The 23,097-nt window shown below is 41.1% G+C and overlaps 1 protein-coding gene across 2 annotated transcripts; it reads left to right on the top strand.

Moving 5' to 3' along the window:
• Window positions 1–594: 594 nt before the first annotated feature.
• On the top strand, window positions 595–23,050 carry LOC118380159 (cullin-4B-like). Of its 2 annotated transcripts, XM_052511980.1 has the most exons (21): window positions 595–674; window positions 1,098–1,520; window positions 2,171–2,286; window positions 2,949–3,052; window positions 3,346–3,415; window positions 3,506–3,579; window positions 3,696–3,858; window positions 8,973–9,062; window positions 9,548–9,630; window positions 9,846–9,913; window positions 10,102–10,220; window positions 10,388–10,580; window positions 10,822–10,926; window positions 11,292–11,402; window positions 16,779–16,864; window positions 17,090–17,188; window positions 17,386–17,499; window positions 17,580–17,685; window positions 17,889–18,061; window positions 20,127–20,279; window positions 22,010–23,050. In XM_052511980.1, the coding sequence occupies exons 1-21, from the start codon at window positions 656–658 to the stop codon at window positions 22,103–22,105; spliced, it is 2,565 nt and encodes an 854-aa protein (XP_052367940.1). In that variant the 5' UTR covers window positions 595–655; the 3' UTR covers window positions 22,106–23,050. The 2 variants fall into 2 exon arrangements, with proteins under 2 accessions (XP_052367940.1, XP_052367931.1); XM_052511971.1 differs by lacking the exon at window positions 595–674 and having other exon boundaries at window positions 689–1,520.
• The last annotated feature ends 47 nt before the right edge of the window (window positions 23,051–23,097 follow it).

The raw sequence follows: 23,097 nt of genomic DNA on the forward strand, positions 1-23,097 counted from the left end.
TCCTTCCTTCCTTCCTTAGTTCTATACTTTATTATTTTCCATGTCCTTTCTATACGTTGAAAATACGTTGTAAACCATAACTTTTGACAGTAAACCAAAAAACTTTAGATAGGAAAACAGTCCATGTCAGAAGATTTTACTACATGTAGCAGGCAGATAGCCTAGTGGTTAGCGCGTTAGACTAGTAACCGAAAGGTTGCAAGATCGAATCCCCGAGCTGACAAGGTAAAAATGTCGTTCTGCCTCTGAACAAGGCTAGGAACTCACTGTTCCTAGGCCATCATTGAAAATAAGAATTTGCTCATAACTGACTTGCCTAATAAAATGGAAATTCATTTACACCATCTCTGGCGCCATCTTGCGGTACATGACAGTTGTACAGCTAAATAAAGCTTGCTAAGTAGCATAGCCGCTTTTGCAGGTCGTCATTAGTTACTACAGACACAAAGTCCTAAACCCCGCCCATTTCTACAATTTATCTTCTGAAATGTATTATTTTAAACCTAACCATAACCCCACTGCTAACCTTATGCCTAACTCTAACCTTAAATTAAGATTAAAAGCATACATTTTATTATTTTATTTTATGGCTGTGCTAACTAGTGGAAACCACTTTTGCAGCAGTAACATGTGGGTAAAGCACTTCCGGTAGGTCATGGAATCGCTTGTAGAAGGTACGTTTTGATATTGAACTTCCCAGGTGTTATGGCAATTTAACACTTGATACATTACATATTTCGGCTAGAAATAAGTCTCTATTGGATGCCGACAAAACTAACTACCGCTCCACAACGTGGATATTAAAGAGAGGCCAAGCAATAGGAAGCAGTAATCAACCATCTTTCTTCTGCCAGCAGAAATAACAAGAACAGTGAGAGGGTCCAAGTCATTGAGCTGGTCCAAATGGGGCTGTAGTTTGCAATGTATTGTCTCTTTCTTAGCTAGATACTTGTAAAAGACCGGACGACTCGGTTGGAATATAGCAAGATAAACCTTGGAATCGCGACTTGTTAACCCACGGCACATCTGGAGGTTTATGATTAGTAGACTGGCTATAGCTATTAGAATTTGTATTCATTTTTTCATGTTTCCAATAGGTTTACCTTCCCCTAATCCCCCACCGCCAACCCAAGAGGCTAGACCAGCAGCTTCAGATGTAAATAACGACAGCAGTATCACGTCTTCGAAGAAGAGGAAAATAAACAGTTCTGAGAGGGAAGACATTGATTCAATCTCTTCATCTCCTAAAACCACAAATTATTCATCTTCCTCCTGCTCCTCCACTTCGCAACACATTCAGAAGAAGTTGAGGTTCGAAGATTCAGTAGATTTCATTGGACTGGATGTGAAAATGGCCGAGGAGTCGTCTGCATCGTGTTCTTCTAACAAGATGAAAACAGTTTTTTTGGCTGGGGGTGTTGGGCACCATGCAAACGGGCTGACGAAAACGGCAGGCTCCACTACCTTCTCCAACAGCAAACCTGGCGCTGCAAAGAAACTAGTCATCAAGAACTTCAAAGGTAGTGTGATATTCAAAACATTCTAGTGATGGATGGATGCAAGGAATTGCTGGCTGTAATCCCATTTGTCCCTTATAGTGAACGTTTCTTTTAAAATTGTTAATTACTTGGCTTTGCCTAAAAAATGTGCTTTAGTCTGGCTAATCGATGCAATTTTACAGTTGAATATGTGTCATTGTAAAATAGGTGATTCGAACCCTGAATGCTGACAGCCATGGTATATCAAACCGTATACCACGGATATGACAAAACATTTATTTTTACTGCTCTAATTACACCGGTAACCACTTTCTAATCGCAATAAGGCACCTCGGGGGTTTGTGGTATATGGCCAATATACCACGGCTAAGGGCAGTATCCAGGCACGCCGCGTTGCGCGTAAGAACAGCACTTAGCCAGTGGCCATATGCCACACCCCCTCGGGCATTATTGCTTAGTTATAAAATGCACACTACTATTTGGTACACTACTATTTAAATGCCTGACATGATGCAGCTCATTTGTCTGAATATTTTTTTTTTAGATGTTAGACTGATTATGTGTATAAAAAAACACACACACAAAAAAAAAACTGGTACAGATAAAAGAATGACACACCAGAGAATTACTGTTCTCAAACTGCTTCCCTGTCTCTTTCATTTTCTTCACAGAAAAGCCCAAATTACCAGAGAACTACACACACGAGACCTGGCAAAAGCTAAAGGAGGCGGTCGAGGCCATTCAGAACAGCATTTCAATCAAGTACAATCTTGAGGAGCTCTACCAGGTACCTCAAAATGCTGCACATGCCTCATTTCCCTTCAGAACAGCCCTGGGTCATGTTCACATAATATTTTATTTGTCACATGCTTTGTAGACTAACAGTGCAATGCTTACTTACGGGTTGTTTTTCAACAATGCAGAGTTAAAGATAATAAATAGAAATAGTGACACAGAATAAATACACAGTGACTAACAAATAACAATGACGATTAAAAATAACATGGAATTTGGCACCAAACCTGGACTTGTCCAATAAGAAGTGCTTGTTTTCATTGACCAATGCAAAATGTTTTATGCTCCCTGCCCTAATGAACACTACTCTGTGGTTGTGGTTATTATGATGATTGGCCACAGATGGGAAGCCCTCCTCCCCTGTGACCTTGACTTCTTATTCAAACCTATGATTTCGCAGTCAGTAAGCTAAACACAGTCTTAACAAACAAGCTATTTTTTTCTTCATGTCTCTAGGCCAGTATCTTGCGAAAGAGCTTGACAATCATTTGTGTGATATGTCTGCACTGTTTAATAGCGGTGTTGAGTTATGGGATGTTTAGATTACTTGGTGGCGGTGTCTTCTGTAGGATATTACATGCATAGATAATCAGTGTTTTATCCCTGAAATGTAATAAACTCTTTAAGCACTCTCCTTTCTGTTTGTTGTTTTAGGCTGTGGAGAACCTCTGCTCCCATAAGATATCAGCCAAGCTCTACAAACAACTACAGGTTGTGTGTGAAGACCACATCAAGGCACAAATCGATCAATTCAGAGAATATCTTTTTCTGTGTGTGTAAATAGATGGTACTAGAAAGATGGTTCAGTATATGTTTAGAAACTGCTCAATCCTTGATCACTCAATGTAGGCTTTCATAAGTCGAATTATTTTGTTCAAGTATTTACTAGGGGATAGCTTTTGTCATTTGAACTACAGAAACTGAAATCATGTTCTTTATAAAGGTTGATATTGAATGCATGTCCTTTTAATCGCGTGTACTGAAAGGACACTGCTGCTGCTTTGTGTTGTTATGCATATGAAACCTGCTACATCCTTGACTCAGTGCTCACGGATGCACTGGACAGTACACTCTTCCTGAAGAAAATAGACAAGTGTTGGCAAGATCACTGCAGACAAATGGTATGTCTAGGACTGTCCTTGATTAGGATGTCATTTGATTCAATCTCATTCAAATCATTTCCTATAAAGGATTTCTTTCCTCTTTTACAGATCATGATTAGAAGTATATTTTTGTTCTTGGACCGCACCTATGTTTTACAAAATTCAATGCTCCCATCAGTCTGGTGAGTTTCTCTCCCTCAAATCAAAATTTTGTAGAAAACATTGTTCAATTTCTAACTGTGTTCTGTCAATAGTAATTGGCTTTGGTTCATATTAATATCACCCCTCTTCCCTTCAGGGACATGGGCCTGGAGTTGTTTAGGTTTTACATTATCAGCGACATGAAGGTCCAGAGCAAGACCATCGACGGAATCCTGCTGCTCATCGAGAGGGAGCGCAGCGGCGAGACCGTCGACCGTAGCCTGCTGCGGAGCCTATTGAGCATGCTTTCTGACCTGCAGGTATGGCTACGCCCCTTCACACAGGGCATGGGAAAGCCTACTCAGTGGATTTCTTGTCCTATTCGCCCAGTTAATCAACCCTTAGCCCCTACCCCAGTGGTTCCCAAACAAGGGGTCATCTGATGAAAATAGGGTCACAGGAGAATTTCCAAAGTCCTGAAGGAAAAAAATATATACCAAAAATTTAAACGCAACCATTTCAATAATTTTATTTACAGTTCATATAAGGAAATCATTCAATTTAAATAAATAAATTAGGCCCTAATCAATGGATTTTACATGACTGGGCAGGGGCGCAGCCTTGGGTGGGCCTGGTAGGGTAGAGGCCCACCCACTTGGGAGCCAGGATTAGTTTTTCCACACACAAACACTTTATTACAGACAGAAATACTCCTCAGCTTCATCAGCTGTCTGCGTGGCTGGTCTCAGACGATCCCGCAGGTGAAGAAGCCGTACATGGAGGTCTAGGGCTGGTATGGCTACACGTGGTCTGGGGTCGTGAGGCCGGTTGGACATACTGCCAAATTCTCTAAAACGATGTTGGAGACAGCTTGTGGAAAATAAATTAACATTAAATTGTCTGGCAACAGCTCTGGTGGACATTCCTGCAGTCAGCATGCCAATTGCACACTCCCTCAACTTGAGATTTCTTTGGCATTGTGTTGTGTGACCTGCACATTTGAGTGGCCTTTTATTGTCCCCCGCACAAGGTGCACCTGTGTAATGACCATGCTGATGTAAACAAATATTTTAGAGAAGTAAGCCTTTAGTGTGTATGGAACATTTTTGGGTATCTTTTATTTCAGCTCATGAAACACTTGAATCATTCCCATGGTGAAAGGCTAGGACCGCGACGCACACTATTGCAGAGACTTTTATATTTTCGGCAGCAGTTGATATGGTGATAAAAATGTGTGGGGAGGCACAGAAACTCTTATCATTACCTATGTCGGATAACTGGTAAACAAAGAATTTATGCTATTGCTAGCAATCAAGAGGAAAGTCTGACTGATTCAAGCTCCCCAGCTTAAGCTTTCCAAATGGGCGTGAGGGCCAAGATGCCCATGCGTTGACTTTTGTCGGGGATGCTATTCATGAGGACATATTGTTCTGTCCCACAATTCCTGAGCATGAAACAGCATAGCGGATGTTGGGATCGAATGGTGGGCTTTTGCACAGATGGGGCTCCATCTACAGTATGGCGGGCAGGCCTCTGCACTCTAGTTATGAATGTGTTTTCCTCTGCCATATGGACACATTGTATGATACACCGAAAAAAGCTGGCGGCAAAAGAGCTGAGCACAGAACTCTGAGATACTGTATATGGCAGCAGGTAACTTTGATTGTAAACTACATCAAATCACATCCACTGTAGGCACACGTGTTCACAAAACTGTGGAAATATGGGATCAGAGCATGACAATGTTCTATTTCACACTGAGGTTTGGTGGTTATAGAGAGGGAGTATTGGAAATATTTTTCTCATTGGAAGAGCAGTTTGGTGCCTATTTCCCAATCCATTTGACTGTGATCCTAGCTCAGTTGACATGCCGGTAAGTGAAATCGAAAAGTTGATCGAGCTGTCATGTGCTTGAATGCAGCAGACAACGCATTCACGGGTCACTACAGAGGGGTTTTGGTTCCTGACTCAAAGGGAATGCCCTGCCGTCTCCCTTTGAGAATTAATGTCTCGTTCAAAACAACTCGGAAATCTCTGACTTCAGTGCATTCAAGACAACTGGGAACTCGGAAAGAAATGAGCTCAGACTGGGAAAAATAATTTTTAATGGTCATCCAACTCAGAATTCCTAGTCGGGAACTCAGGCCTCTTTTTATAGACTTTCCGACCTAGATGATCACTAACGTCATGATTTGACCTCATATTTTTCAGTTCCCAGTTGTCTTGAAAGCACATTAAAACTCATGGTAAGCTACCTTTCACCAGCTCATATCTGTATGAAGCTGGATTCGGTGCTCTCAACTGCATTAAAAAAACAAATATCGACCCAGGTTGGATGTGACAGCAGAGATGAGGTGCGCCCTGTCGACCATGCCCCCTGACTGAAAAATTCCGACGCGACATGCATCAAGCACATCCATCTCATTAGTGGTGGTGAGATAAGAGAGATTATGTCTGAATAATTTGCAATTGACTGTCATAGCCCCACATTAAAAGTATGTGATGGTGAGTTGAAGACTATCAGATTTACTGTTAGAATGGTTTTACATTGACTGACAAAGCCCCATAAAAAATAAACATTGGCTGTTGATTACATTGTTTTCACATGGTTTGGGTCGTGAGAATTTTCAGATATCAAAATGGGGTCCTGGGCCAAAAACATTTGGGAACCCCTGCCCTACCCCCTAAGCATTTGTTTAGATCAGAAAGGATTGGACAGGTATATGAAAGCTGTTTCTTGTAGCTATCCATTTCTTCCAGATGTGCAGGGTGGATAGGGGTTGATCCTGCACTATGGTATCCCTTTGATATTGCCAACCACTTCAACTTTTTTGGTGATGATTAGCACACTTGCATGCAAACAAGAAATTCTGAGCCTTCATATTCATGCATAATAGACCAAATAACGAAAGAAAATCACTATAGTTTTGAGTTCCACAAAGTGGGTGTGGATGAGAATTTAAAAGAAAATAGGCTGTTAACCTAGGCTGTTATTGAAAATAAGAATTTGTTCTTAACTGACTTGCCTAGTTAAATAAAGGTTGTTCTTTTTTTTAAATGAAGGGAGGGAGGCTATTCTTGCTACCCAAGAATAGCAGAGCACTCTTTAATGGTTCAAACAGCCAACCAAAAGCGCTTAGCAAACAAATACAAAGTTATTTTACAGAAAACAAATGAACAACTTTCAGCATGCTCGGCACTGACACAAATTACTAATGATTGGCTGAAAGACATGTATAGTAAGAATGTGGGAGCTGTTTTGTTAGACTTCAGTTCAGCTTTTGATGTTATTGATCATAATCTATTGTTGAAAAAAGGTTGATGTTATGGATTTGCATCCTCTGCCTTTTATTATGGATTAAGAGTTACCTATCTAATAGAACAAAGGATTTTTGTTAATGTAAGCCTCTAATGCAATTTCAATTGAGTGTGGTGTACCGCAGGGTAGCCGGCTAGGGCTGTTATTGTTTTCTGTTTTTACAACTAACCTTCCACTGACCTGGAATAAAGCCTGTGTGTCTATGTATGCTGACGACTCAACACTATGCGTATCGGCTGCAACCGTAAAATAAATGAGACACTTAACATAGAGCTCCAGTCAGTTTTAGAATAGGTAACTGGCAATAGGATGGTGCTAAATATCTCAAACTAAAAGCATCTTTTTGGGACAAATCACTCGCTCAACGCTAAACCTCGTTTAGATCTATTATTGAATAATGTGGCTATTGAGCAAGTTGAGGAGACTAATCTGCTGGGTGTAACCCTAGATGGCAAGCTTTTATGGTCAAAACATACTTAATGGTTGCTAAAATGGGAAAGGTTTGTCCATGATTTCTGCCTTCTTGACATCCGTGTCGACCAGACTGGACTACATTTACATTTAAGTCATTTAGCAGACGCTCTTATCCAGAGCGACTTACAAATTGGTGCATTCACCTTATGACATCCAGTGGAACAGCCACTTTACAATAGTGCATCTAAATCTTTTAAGGGGGGATTACTTTATCCTATCCTAGGTATTCCTTAAAGAGGTGGGGTTTCAGGTGTCTCCGGAAGGTGGTGATTGACTCCGCTGTCCTGGCGTCGTGAGGGAGTTTGTTCCACCATTGGGGGGCCAGAGCAGCGAACAGTTTTGACTGGGCTGAGCGGGAACTGTACTTCCTCAGTGGTAGGGAGGCGAGCAGGCCAGAGGTGGATGAACGCAGTGCCCTTGTTTGGGTGTAGGGCCTGATCAGAGCCTGGAGGTACTGAGGTGCCGTTCCCCTCACAGCTCCGTAGGCAAGCACCATGGTCTTGGACTACTGCCCAGCTGTGTGGTCATGTAAGGCAAAGAAAGACATAGGACAATTGCAGTTGGTCCAGAACAAAGCGGAACGTATCGCACTTAGATGTACACAGACGGAAAGTGTCAGTAACATGCATGTCAGTCCCTCCTGGCTCAAAGTTAAGGAAAGATTGACTGCATCACTATTGGTCTTTGTGAGAGGTATTGATGTGTTGAAGGTACCGAACTGTCTGTTCAAGCAGTTGGCACACAGTTCGGACAGGCATCGGTACAACACAAGACATGTAACCAGAGGTCTCTTCACAGTCCCAAGTTCCAGAACAGAGGCTGGGAAATGCACAGTATTAAATAGAGCCATGATTACATGGAACTCTGACAGCCCAGGTAACTCAAGCTATCAAAATAACCCGTTTTAAAAAAACGGATAAAAGAACACGTTATTGCACAAAGGGGACTGTGAAGAGACACGGCCATGCAATTCTGACTGATGTATTAGACCTACACAACCGGTTAAACGTTTTAGAACACCTATGCATTCAAGGGTTTTTCTTTTCTTTTTTACTCTTTTCTACAGTGGTGAAGACATTGAAACTATGAAATAACACATGGAATCATGTAGTAACCAAAAAAGTGTTAAACAAATCAAAATATATTTGAGATTCTTCAAATAGCCACCCTTTGCCTTGATGACAGCTCTTCCATTCCTTTGGTTACTACATGATTCCGTATGTGTTATTTCATAGTCTTGATGTCTTCACTATTATTCTACAATGTAGAAAATAGTAAACATTAAAAAAACCCATGAATGAGAAGGTGTTCTAAAACTTTTGACCGGTAGGTTATGTACTCATTTGTAGGCTGTGTGTGATATAAATGTATGCAGTTCAATCCTTGACTAATAATGTTCTGTATTATGTCATGTTTCATGTGGACCCCAGGAAGAGTAGCTGATGCTTTTTGCAGCAGCTAATGTGGATCCTAATAAATACCGAATCTCCAACTCTGCTCTGTAAGACATCATGGGGTGTTTGTCAGCTGTGTTATTAGCGATCAACAACACCCGTGTCGGGATTTGAGTTGATGCACTATCACCTCCCCCACTTAAGAAATGGCTTTAATGACACCCAATGTTCTCCCTCCTCCTGACAGATTTATCAGGACTCCTTTGAACAGCGCTTTTTGGAGGAGACTAATCGTCTGTATGCCGCTGAGGGACAGAGGCTGATGCAGGAGAGAGAGGTGATTTATCCCCCTGGGCAGTGCAACACCACTGACTGTCTACTCCAGACCTCAGAGCCCTATGTCATCATAAATTAGAATATTTTGAGTCTGACTGGAGGCCACATTTTGATAGCCTGGTTCCAAATCTGTTTGTGCTGTATAGCCAAACATGACATTGTACTGCCAAAACTTGACAATGATCATAGAAATTGGCAAGGTCTGTTCTTGCTCTTTTGCCAACTCCAGTGATCGTCATGTTTGACAGTAAAATGTATTGTTTGGCTATACAGCACAAACCGATCTGGGACATGGCTAGCATTTAGAGTCTTGAGTCATCTTACAGTTATTTCTGGTAAAGAAAATATGTGATATGTGGAGTGGTTTTACATGGCACTAGACGTTTGTCTGACCCTGTAAGGATAGGTTGCTTTTGACTTCGTATCCCAAATGATTTAGCAGCTACTTGATGGTTTAATCTGATCACTTCTTGAATATCTCGTCAGGTCCCAGATTATCTCCATCACGTCAACAAACGCTTAGAGGAGGAAGCAGACAGAGTCATCACGTATCTAGACCAGAGCACACAGTGAGTATTCTTTGTTAGAATACAAGGGGTTCGTCTTCCAAGAGTCCATCAGTATTGGTGTCATCTGTTTTCAGTTCCACATTTGACGTAATTAATTTTTGATTTGCTGCTGCCTTGGCACCGGTCTCAACGGGGTCTACCTGTCTAAATATAAAGGATGAAAAAAAGAGAGATTTGACTCCTCATTTCCTCCCTCTCCCGCATTCTTTTTTCAGAAAACCTCTCATTGCCACTGTGGAAAAGCAACTACTGGGTGAACATCTCACTGCAACACTGCAGAAAGGTATATATCAGAGACTACAGACTTACCACACTGGGGCATTTGTTTGCTTACAATGGATGACATTCATCACATGATGAGAACATCAAATGTAAAAATAAAATAAAAAGATATGGACTGTTTTTTGTTTAGTTACATGAAGTAAATTGTCACTAAATACCTTAAACTAAACTACTATTTTCCATCTCCAGGCTTGAATCACCTGCTAGATGAGAACAGAATCCAGGACTTGTGTCTTCTCTATCAGCTCTTCAGTCGGGTGAGAGGGGGCGTGCTAGTCCTCCTACAACACTGGATCGAGTACATCAAGGTATGCTTGAAAACAAAGTCAGAATCTGTAATTTACTCTTACTAATTCACTTTTTGAAGGTGTGGGGATACTTCCTTCCAAGTACAAAACAGCTGGAGATTTGGATCATTCATTTGTATAGTATATAACCTAAAGCAACCCTTGACACCTCTACCAACATCACACAGGCCTTTGGAAGTACGATGGTCATTAACCCTGAGAAGGACAAGACCATGGTACAGGAGCTGCTGGACTTCAAGGACAAGGTGGACCACATCATCCACATCTGTTTCATGAAGAATGAGAAGTTTGTCAATGCCATGAAGGAAGCCTTCGAGACCTTCATCAACAAGAGGACAAACAAACCTGCTGAGCTCATTGGTTTGTATCTCATGATGATCGCTATGGGAAACATGATAACGATAGCACTACAACGAGTGAACTGACTGAAAGAGAACTCATCTTTTCAAATTGTCTTCGTTCATAGACGTTTGTGTGCATTATGCTCCCATCAGTTTAAAGCTTCAGAATAAAGCTATTAAGCAAAAATTCTATTCCATTTTTTTTTTTACAAGTAAACTACAAAAATGTAAATAAAACAACACATGGTTGTATTTTGTAGCAAAACACGTGGATTGGAAGCTGAGGGCGGGGAACAAGGAGGCCACGGACGAGGAGCTGGAGAAGATGTTGGACAAGATCATGATCATCTTCCGATTCATTTATGGTAATGTGGTCCCAACATATTCATTTATGGTCATGTGGTCCCAACATATTCATTTATGGTCATGTGGTCCCAACATATTCATATATGGTCATGTGGTCCCAACATATTCATATATGGTCATGTGGTCCCAACATATTCATATATGGTCATGTGGTCCCAACATATTCATATATGGTCATGTGGTCCCAACATATTCATATATGGTCATGTGGTCCCAACATATTCATATATGGTCAGGTGGTCTCAACATATTTCGCCAAACCATCATCTACTTCCAGGTCCTTTTAACTTTCCTCTTTGACAGGTCTCTTAGAAGTCTGTCTTTGTACTTTAACTTCATCCTCACCTTTTGAATTCTTGAATAGGAAAAGACGTTTTTGAGGCCTTCTACAAGAAAGATCTGGCCAAGAGGTTGCTGGTGGGAAAGAGTGCCTCCGTGGATGCCGAGAAGTCCATGCTGTCGAAACTGAAACATGGTCAGTGGGTCCCCATCAGACCTGGGTTCAAATAGTATACATTTTCCATAAAATGGCTGTGCTTGATTGACTGAGGCAGTGGAAAGGTGCTCAACCTACCCCACCCATCCGACACTTCAGGCAAGCTCAATCAAACGCTCAAAATAATTTTAAATATTTCAAATAGTATTTTAGAACAATTCCACACACAATCCCCCACCACTGTCTACATCAGAATCCACCACTAGGACTGGGAATGATATCACAATACTTAGGTGCCGATACGATATGTATTGCAATTCTCACGATTCTACATGTATTGCGATTTGATGTTCCAAACATATTGCTCACTATATGGGTTCTATCTTCGGCTGGCGGTACGGCGGCGGTAGTGCCAAACACACGTTAGTTTGCAATTTCAGCGTGTAAAAACTGATGCTCTGGTGTTTTCCACCCCATGCAACAGGTTCAATTTACTTGCGGCAGAGAGACATAAGAGAGAGTATGAGAAGATTAGTTTTGATCAGTCATATAAATATAAGTCCTGGAAACATGTTGGCTCACTATTTAAAAACTATATACAGTACAAGTCAAAGGTTTGGACACACCTACTCATTCAAGGGTTTTTCTTTATTTTTACTATTTATTAAATTGTAGTAAAGACATCAAATCTATGAAATAACACATGGAATCATGTAGTAACCAAAAAAGTGTTAAACGAAACAAAATATATTTTATATTTGAGATTCTTCAAATAGCCACCCTTTGCCTTGATGACAGCTTTGCACACTCTTGGCATTCTCTCAACCAGCTTCACCTGGAATGCTTTTCCAACAGTCTTGAAGGAGTTCCCACATGCTGAGCACCTGTTGGCTGCTTTTCCTTCTCTCTGAGGTCCATCTCATCCCAAACCATCTCAATTGTTTTGATGTCAGGTGATTGTGGAGGCCAGGTCATCTGATGCAGCACTCCATCACTCTCCTTCTTGGTCAAATAGCCCTTACACAGCCTGGAGGTGTGTTGGGTCATTGTCCTGTTGAAAAACAATTGATAGTCCCACTAAGCGCAAACCAGATGGGATGGAGTATCACTGCAGAATGCTGTGGTAGCCATTCTGGTTAAGTGTGTCTTGAATTCTAAATATATCAGACAGTGTCACCAACAAACACCATCACACCTTCATGCTTCACAGTGGGAACCACACATGCAGAGATCATCCGTTTACCTACTCTGCATCTCACAAAGACACGGCGGTTGGAACCAAAATTCTCAAATTTGGACTAATCAGACCAAAGGATGGATTTCCACCGTTCCAAGCAAGTCTCTTCTTCTTGTTGGTGTCTTTTAGTAGTGGCTTCTTTGCAGCAATTCGACCATGAAGGCCTGATTCACGCAGTCTCCTCTGAACAGTTTATGTTGAGATGTGTCTGTTACTTGAAATCTGTGAAGCATTTATTTGGGCTGCAGTTTCTGAGGCTGGTAACTCTAATGAACTTATCCTCTGCAGCAGAGGTAACTCCGGGTCTTTGTTTCCTGTGGCGGTCCTCATGAGAGCCAGTTTCATCATAGCGCTTGATGGTTTTTGCGACTGCACTGGAAGAAACTTTCAATGTTCTTGACATTTTCCAGATTGACTGACCATCATGTCTTCAAGTAATGATGGACTGTCGTTCTTTGCTTATTTGAGCTGTTCTTGCTATAATATGGATTTTGTCTTTTACCAAATAGGGTTATATTTTGTATACCCCCCTACCTTGTCACAACACAACTGATTGGCTCAAACCTGTTAAGGAAAGAAATTCCACCAATGAACTTTTCACAAGGCCCACCTATTAATTGAAATGCATTCCATGTGACTACCTCATGAAGTTGGTTGAGAGAATGCCAAGAGTGCAAAGCTGCCATCAAGGCAAAGGGTGGCTACTTTGAAGACTCTCAAATATAAAATATATTTAGATTTAACACTTTTTTTACAGTTTACATGATTCTATGTGTTATTTTACAGTTTTGATATCTTCACTATTATTCTACAATGTAGAAAATAGTACAAATAAAGAAAAACCCTTGAACGAGTAGGTGTGTTAAAACTTTTGACGTGTATGTGTGTGCGTGCACTTGGAAAGTATTCAGACCCCTTCGGTTTTACCACTTTTTGTTACTTTACCCCTACCTGCATGTACAAATTACCTCGACTAACCTGTACCCACCACATTGACTCGGTACCGGTACACCCTGTATATAGCCTCATTATTGTTATTTTATTGTAACATTATTTTTTTTCAACTTTAATTTATTCAGTAAATATTTTTTTAACTATTTTAATAATAATAATAATTATTATTAACTATTTTCTTAACTGCTTTGTTGGTTAAGGGCTTGGAAGTAAGCATTTTATGGTATTCAGCGCATGTGACAAATACAGTTTGATTATTCTAAAATGTATTTGGACTAAGCGAAAACAGGTTATTTTTTCCACTTATAAAAACAGAAATACCTTATTTACATAAGAATTCAGACCCTTTGCTATGAGGATTAAAATTGAGCTCCTGACCATCCTGTTTCCATTCATCCTTGATGTTTGGAAAGGCACACACCTGTCTATATGAGGTCCCACAGTTAACAGTGCATGTCAGAGCCAAAACCAAGCCAAGAGGTTGAAGGAATTGTCCGTAGAGCTCCGAGACAGTGTCTCGGCACAGATCTGGGGAAGGGTACCAAAACATTTCTGCAGTATTGAAAGTCGCCAAGAACACAGTCTTAAATGGAAGAAGTTTGGAACCACCAAGACTCTTAGAGCTGGCCGTCCGGCCAAACTGAGCCATCGGGGGAGAAGGGCCTTGGTCAGGGAGGTGACCAAGAACCCGATTGTCACTCTGACAGAGCTCCACAGATGAACTCTGGAAATAGAAGAACCTTCCAGAAGGACAACCATCTCTGCAGCACCAATCAGGCCTTTATGGTGGAGTGGCCAGATGGAAGCCACTCCTCAGTAAAAGGCACATGACAGCCCGCTTGGAGTTGGCCAAAAGGCACCGAAAGGCCTCTCAAACCATGAGAAACAAGATTCTCTGGTCTGATGAAACCAAGATTGAACACTTTGGCCTGAATGCCAAGCATTGCGTCTAGAGGAAACCAGGCACCAGTCATCACCTGGCCAGTACCATCCCTACGGTGAAGCATGGTGGTGGCAGCATCATGCTGTGGGGATGTTTTTCAGCGGCAGAGACTGGCAGACTAGTCAGGATCGAGGCAAAGATGAATGGAGCAAAGTACAGAGAGATCCTTGATGAAAACCTACTCCAGAGCTCTCAGGACCTCCGACTGGGGTGACGGTTCACCTTCCAACAGGACAATGACCCTAAGCACACAGCCAAGACAACGCAGGAGTGGCTTCGGGGCAAGTCTTTAAATGTCCTTGAGTAGCCCAGCCAGAGCCCTGACTTGAACCCAATCGAACATCTCTGGAGACCTAAAAATAGCTGTGCAATGATGTTCCCCATCCATTTTGACCAGAGCTTGAGAGGATCTGCAGAGAAGAATGGTAGAAACTCCCCAAATACAGGTGTGCCAAGCTTGTAGCGGCATACCCAATAAGACTTGAGGCTGTAATCGCTGCCAAAGGTGCTTCAACAAAGTAAAGGATCTGAATACTTACAGTTGAAGTCAGAAGTTTACATATACAAAACTCCTGACATTTAATCCCAGTAAAAATTCCCTGTCTTAGGTCAGTTAGGATCACCACTTTATTTTAAGAATGTGAAATGTCAGAATAATAGTAGAGAGAATGATTTATTTCAGCTTTAATTTCTTTCATCACATTCCCAGTGGGTCAGAAGTTTACATACACTCAATTAGTGTTTGGTAGCATTGCCTTTTAAATTGTTTAACTTGGGTCAAACATTTCGGGTGGCCTTCCACAAGCTTCCCACAATAATAAATTGGTTGAATTTTGGCCCATTCCTCCGGACAGAGCTGGTGGAACTGAGTCAGGTTTGTAGAACTCCTTGCTCGCACACACTTTTTTAGTTCTGGCCTAAAATGTTCTATAGAATTGAGGTCAGGGCTTTGTGATGGCCAATCCAATACCTGGACTTTGTTGTCCTTAAGCCATTTTGCCACAACTTTGGAAGTATATTTGGGGTCATTGTCCATTTGGAAGAATTTTGTGAAGTGTACCATTCCCTTCTGCAGCAAAGTACCCCCACAACATGATGCTGCCACCCCCGTGCTTCATGGTTGCGATGGTGCGGCCTTTCAGGTTATGTCGATATAGGACTTGTTTTACTGTGGATATAGATACTTTTGTACCTGTTTCCTCCAGCATCTTCACAAGGTCCTTTGCTGTTGTTCTGGGATTGATTTGCACTTTTCGCACCAAATTACGTTTGTCTCTAGGAGACAGAACGTGTCTTCTTCCTGAGTAGTATGACGGCTGCGTGGTCCCATGGTGTTTATACTTTCGTACTATTATTTGTACAGATAAACGTGGTACCTTCAGGCGTTTGGAAATTGCTCCCAAGGATGAACCAGACTTTTGGAGGTCTACAAATAAATTATTCTGAGGTTTTGGCTAATTTCTTTTGATTTTCCCATGATATCAAGCAAAGAGGCACTGAGTTTTGAAGGTAGGCCTTGAAATACATCCATCCACAGGTACACCTCCAATTGACTCAAATGATGTCAATTAGCCAGTGATGTCAATTAGCCATTATCAGAAGCTTCGAAAGCCATGACCTAATTTTCTGGAATTTTCCAAGCTGTTTAAAGGCACAATCAATTTAGTGTATGTAAACTTCTGACCCACTGGAATTGTGATACAGTGAATTATAAGTGAAATAATCTGTAAACTATTTTTGGAAAAATGACTTGTGTCATGCACAAAATAGATGTCCTAACCGACTTGCCAAAACTATAGTTCGTTAACAAGAAATTTGTGGGGTGGTTGAAAAACGAGTTTTAATGACTTCAACGTAAGTGTATGTAAACTTCTGATTTCAACTGTATGCAAATGTAATATCAGTTTTTTTTATTTATACATTTGCCACGATTTCAAAAACCTGTTTTTGCTTTGTCATTATGGGCTAGTGTGTGTAGATTGATGGAGGGGGGAAAACAATTTCAATACATTTTAGAATAAGACTAACGTAACAAAATGTCAAGGTAGGTGTATGTGATTAATATATATCAGTATATGCTGTATATATGTGTTTATGTATTATTTTATTACAAAAATACTTTTGAGTCAAAGTATCAATATAATATTGCAGTATGTAACTATATCAATCCCCCCATCACTAGCTACTACTATTAACTGTACACATAGAACTTTGACCAACAACTATGAAGCATGTGACACAGAATGAGACTAGGGACTCGTAACCTTGGTCCTTTCTTTAGAATGTGGAGCGGCATTCACCAGCAAGCTGGAAGGCATGTTCAAGGACATGGAGCTTTCCAAGGACATCATGGTGCAGTTCAAACAGGTACACATGCTTTTGTCCTTCTCTGTTTTAGGACAACAGTATCAAAGACGTTACGCAGTCAGCTGTCCATATGTAAAAAAAAAAAATATTAGAATAATAATTATGTCTTTGCAACTTGTTGTTGTGGCAATATTTTCACAACTAACTTTAGAATTATTAGCCTAGATGTGTCTCATTAGACACCATTGATTGGTTGGTTTGTTTCTCCCTTTTCCTATTACATAGTGTCAAAACCTCCCTGGTAACATTGAGCTGACAGTGAACATCCTCACCATGGGATACTGGCCCACCTACGTGCCAATGGAGGTCCATCTGCTCCCAGAGGTTAGTGCAAATATCAAACCCTCCAGGCTCTGTTATTTTATGACCTGCTATGTAATACATTTGGTTTATGTCACACCCTGTTCCCTTTTTTTATAGTGCAGTACTTTTGACCAGGGAACTATATAGGGAATAAGGTGCAATTTGGGACAAAACCATAGTCATTGTCTGTGATTATTTTAACACTCTTTCTTGGCCAGATGGTGCGGCTGCAGGAGATTTTCAAGACGTTTTACCTCGGCAAGCACAGTGGCAGAAAGCTACAGTGGCAGTCGACATTAGGCCATTGTGTTTTAAAAGCTGAATTTAAAGAGGTACAGTAGATAGTAATTTTTATGAATCTAGTATGTTAGGCAGAAATTCATTGTGATAACATTTCCTTTTCCACAAACAGGGCAAAAAGGAGCTTCAGGTATCCCTGTTTCAGACACTAGTGCTGCTCATGTTCAATGAAGGAGAGGAATTCACCTTAGAGGAGATCAAGCTAGCTACAGGAATAGGTCTGTATGATCACAATGTACTCAGTCATGACACAAATCCTAATGGATCCAATATAGCAGTCCTCTTGAGACATTTTCAGACATGTTGCTTAAACTGTATCAATTATTATCACTATCATCTTTTCTATTTGATTGAAACACAAGCTTTTGCCCAGTCTTTTTGGTTTGAGTTTGCGTTGACCTAAAGTGAGATGTGTGTGCAGAGGATGGCGAGCTGCGGCGGACCCTGCAGTCGTTGGCGTGTGGCAAGGCGCGCGTCATCCATAAAGTCCCCAAAAGCAAAGACGTGGAGGACGGAGACAAGTTCTCGTGTAACGATGACTTCAAACACAAACTCTTCAGGATCAAGATCAATCAGATCCAGATGAAAGAAACGGTATATTCTCTTTCTTTCTCAGCAGGGCTGTAGTCATTAGGAGGAAATATTTGTCATGTTTTTATTGGACAGGTTCGTTTTAGTGCATAATGAATATGTACCAATGCTATTTAGATGGGAATGTGAGTCTCAGTCCAGTCTAGTTCTAGCACTAACGTTTCTGAACTATGCATTGCCCCTTAGAGGCAGGCGGGTGTTCAAGTCTGCTACTCTCCACTATGTTGTAATAATAATAATATGCCATTTAGCAGACTTTTTTTTCCTAAGCCACTTAGTCATGTACGGTTGAAGTCAGAAGTTTACATACACCTGAGCAAAATACATTTAATCCCAGTAAAAATGCCCTGTCTTAGGTCAGTTAAGAACACCACTTTATTTTAAGAATGTGAAATGCCAGAATAGAGAGAATTATTTATTTTAGATTTTATTTATTTCGTCACATTCCCAGTGGGTCAAAGGTTTACATACACTCAATTAGTATTTGACAGCATTGCCTTTAAATTGTTTAACTTGGGTCAAATGTTCAAAAGTAGCCATCCACAAGCTTCCCACAATAAGTTGGGTGAATTTTGGCCTATTCCTCCTGACAGAGCTGGTGGAACTGAGTCAGGTTTGTAGGCCTCCTTTCTCACACATGCTTTTTCAGTTCTGCACACACATTTTCTATAGGATTGAGGTCAGGGCTTTGTGATTGCCACTCCAATACCTTGACTTTGTTGTCCTTAAGCCATTTTGCCACAACTTTGGAAGTATGCTTGGGGTCGTTGTCCATTTGGAAGACCCATTTGTGACCAAGCTTTACCTTCCTGACTGATGTCTTGAAATGGTGCTTCAATAGTGTCCACATAATTTTCCATCATGATGATATCATCTATTTTGTGAAGTGCACCAGTCCCTCCTGCAGTAAAGCATCCCCACACCATGATGCTGCCACGCCGTGCTTCACAGTTGGGATGGTTTTCTTTGGCTTGCAAGCCTCCCCCCTTTCCCTCCAAACATAACAATGGTCATTATGGCCAAACAGTTATATTTTTGTTTCATCAGACCAGAGGACATTTCTCCAAAAAGTACGACCTTAGTCCCCATGTGCAGTTGCAAACCGTACTCTGGCTTTTTATGGCGGTTTTGGAGCTTCTCCGTTGTTGAGCGGCCTTTCAGGTTATGTCAATATAGGACTTGTTTTACTGTGGATATAGATACTTTTGTACCTGTTTCCTCCAGCATCTTCACAAGGTCCTTTGCTGCTGTTCTGGGATTGATTTGCACTTTCTGCACCAAAGTATATTAATCTCTAGGAGACCCATCTCCTTCCTGAGTGGAATGTCGGCTGCGTGGTCTCATGGTGTTTATACTTGCATACTATTGTTTGTACAGATGAACGTGGTACCTTCAGGCATTTGGTAATTGCGCCCAAGGAGGAACCAGACTTGTGGAGATCTACAATTTTGTTTGAGGTCTTGGCTGATTTTTCTTTTGATTTTCCCACGATGTCAAGCAAAGAGGCACTGAGTTTGAAGATAGGCCTTGAAATTCATCCACAGGTACTCCTCCCATTGACTCAAATGATGTCAATTAGCCTATCGGAAGCTTCTAAAGCCATGACATGTTCTGGAATTTTCCAAGCTGTTTAAAGGCACAGTCAACTTAGAGTATGTAAACTTCTGACTCACTGGAATTGTGATACAGTGAATTATAAGTGAAATAATCTGTCTGTAAACAATTGTTGGAAAAATTACTTATGTAATGCACAAAGCAGATATCCTAACCGACTTGCCAAAACTATAGTTTGTTAACAAGAAATTTGTGGAGTAGTTGAAAAATGTGTTTTAATGACTCCAACTTAATTAAGTGTATGTAAACTTTTGACTTCAACTGTATACATTTTACTTTTAGGTGGTCCCGGGAATTGAACCCACTATCCTGGCGTTGCCAGTGCCATGCCCTACTAACTGAGCTACTTCATCAATCTCACCAATTTGATTCTATCTGTACTGTCTATCTATAAATAAAAGGAAAATGGGTGGGGGGGTTATTAGCCACTCATTTGGTGGATTGTTCTTGGTAGGTGGAGGAGCAAGCCAGCACCACGGAACGAGTCTACCAGGACCGGCAGTATCAGATCGATGCCGCCATCGTCAGGATCATGAAGATGAGGAAGACTCTGAGCCATAACCTCTTGGTGTCGGAAGTGTACAACCAACTCAAGTTCCCTGTCAAGGTGAGTGAATGAAGAACAAACGTGTGAAACACATGACCCTGTGTGCAAGAAGATTACTCACTCGGGGGGAAGTTTTCCGAAAGGATTGTAGGGAACGTGGTACTTTATTTACACAGACTGACCTTCCAACATACATTTTGCAATTGTTACTCCGGTCCCTGTTCATAACCTGGTCTCAGAGCATTTTGTATTCAGTATGCAAATCTAACAATCCATTTAGTATTCTATGTTACGTTTTGTATGGTATTTATTATTTGTGGATGTCCATTACCCATTTCTTATGGTATGTTACGAATTACAATTCAAAATATATGTTAAGAATTTGCGAAACGTATGATATTTTTGAAATATATCTATGTGGCTAAGGTTAGCTCGCTCACTAAATATATCTATGTGGCTAAGGTTAGCTAGCTCACTAAATATATCTATGTGGCTAAGGTTAGCTAGCTCACTAAATATATCTATGTGACTAAGGTTAGCTAGCTCACTAAATATATCTATGTGGCTAAGGTTAGCTCGCTCACTAAATATATCTATGTGGCTAAGGTTAGCTCGCTCACTAAATATATCTATGTGGCTAAGGTTAGCTAGCTCACTAAATATATCTATGTGGCTAAGGTTAGCTAGCTCACTAATGTCAGCTGGGTTAGGGATACGTTTAGGAGTTAGCATTTTTACCTTTATTTAACTAGGCATGTCAGTAAAAAACAAATTCTTATTTTCAATGACGGCCTAGGAACAGTGGGTTAACTACCTTGTTCAGGGGCAGAACGACAGATTTTTACCTTGTCAGCTCGGGAATTCGATCTTGCAACCTTTAGGTTCCTAGTCCAACGCTCTAACCACTAGAGGAAGGGTTAGTTAAAACAGAAACCCAGCTTAAAACCAAAAACAGCAAGCAATGCAGATGTAGAAGCACGGTGGCTAGGAAAGACTTCCTAAAAAGGCAGGAACCTAGGAAGACACCTAGAGAGGAACCAGGCTTTGAGGGGTGGCCAGTCCTCTTCTGGCTGTGCCGGGTGAAGATAGAACATGGCCATGAAGGCCAGATTGTTCTTCAAGCTGTTCATAGATGACCAGTAGGGTCATTCAGAGGTCGAGACAGCAGGTGTGGTAGAGGGAGAGAGAATTTTAAAAAAGCAGGTCCAGGACAAGGTAGCACGTCTGGTGAACAGGTCAGGGTTCCATAGCTGTAGGCAGAACAGTTTAAACTGGAGTAGCAGCACGACCAGGTGGACTGGGGAGAGCCAGGAGTCATCAGGACAGGTAGTCCTGAGGCATGGTCCTAGGGCTCAGATCCTCAGAGAGGAGAGGGAGGGAATTAGAGGGAGCATACTTAAATTCATGCAGGACACCACATAAGACAGGATTATTACACCAGATATAACAGACTGACCCTAGCCCCCTGTGGACACTGTGGCCCCGTCCGATGATGTCCCCGGAGACCCTTCCACCCCAACCAACCTCCTTTTGTTTTTGCCTTAAGTAACCATCTGTCTTGTTACCAAACAAAACATATCATACCAAATGGAGTGTCTCGGCTATATCTACAGAATAATATGAAATGCTCTGAGACCAGTTTGCTGTGTGACTTGGTGGCTGAGAGAAAGTGCCTTGTTAGCTACGAGGCTTTAGGAAAACTCATGTATGATCCAAGTACATTTCCAAGCACTTCAGAGTGGACTGTAATTTTGAGATTTTCTGTTTGCTGACACTCACTTTCTCAACAGCCTGCTGACCTAAAGAAGAGAATAGAGTCTCTCATTGACAGAGATTACATGGAGCGCGACAAGGAGAACCCCAACCAATACAACTATGTGGCTTAAAGCGAGTTAGACAGAGCGAGGGATGAAGAGAGGGAGATGGAGAGCAGGTGGTCCAGTCAGGCTGAAGGGTTCCCTGAGCACTCTGTCCCATGGATGTCAGCGTTACCCTCTTTAACCCAGCAACCGACAACTGAATGGATACTGCTCAGCGGGATTTTATCAGGGGCCTGTTTTCCTGTGGACTGCATGCCCATTAAACAAGAATATCGTCCATTCATTTCTCAGTGCCGCTCGGTGAGAATTGGACTAGCTACCTTGGACAAAAAAAGACAAACCAATGTTTTTCAGTTTGTTCTTTTTTTTACGGAGAGGGGAAAAAAAGTATTTATTTTCAAACTTAGATCTCTGTCCATTGTCATTTGTTTATGGCATTCTGTCCCTTGTTTTTTTAAGTCACTACTTTATTTGATTTTAATTCACTCTGTACTGTCCCATGTAAATGTTCAAACACCTAACATGGCTCTTAACATACTACACTTGGAAGAAAAGAGAAAAACAAAAGTAAAGCTTGTCTCATCAATCAATGTTGTATGTGAGACCCATGGATAAACATTCACAGTAGGATATTATTTTTCCGTGGTTGATTTCAGTGTCAAATGTGCGCACCTGCAGCCAAGTCAAACATTTCTCAGTATCTATTAGTTGCAACCTACTCCTGTTTATTAACAGCAACAACAGCAATCAATGGGACGATTGTTAAGTAGCAATATGAGGAATTGACAATATGTGCCAAAAATAGAGCACTTCTTTTGTTATATGATTTGTTAATGCTGCTAAACAAACACTTTAACTTGTACATGTTATATGCATTTAGTTTTCCATTTTACTTCAGCCCTGACTGTTTCAATGTTTTCTTTTTTTATAGACAAGACTTTACAAATGTATTAAAATTTTAGTTGCGAACTTCGACAGAGATTATGTACTATTAAAAGCACAGCCACATCAGCCCCTGTTTCCCTTCATGTTCCCAAGTATGATATCTCTTATGTTCC

Source organism: Oncorhynchus keta, chromosome 4 (genome assembly GCF_023373465.1).
Source record: "Oncorhynchus keta strain PuntledgeMale-10-30-2019 chromosome 4, Oket_V2, whole genome shotgun sequence".
Lineage (NCBI taxonomy): Eukaryota > Metazoa > Chordata > Actinopteri > Salmoniformes > Salmonidae > Oncorhynchus > Oncorhynchus keta.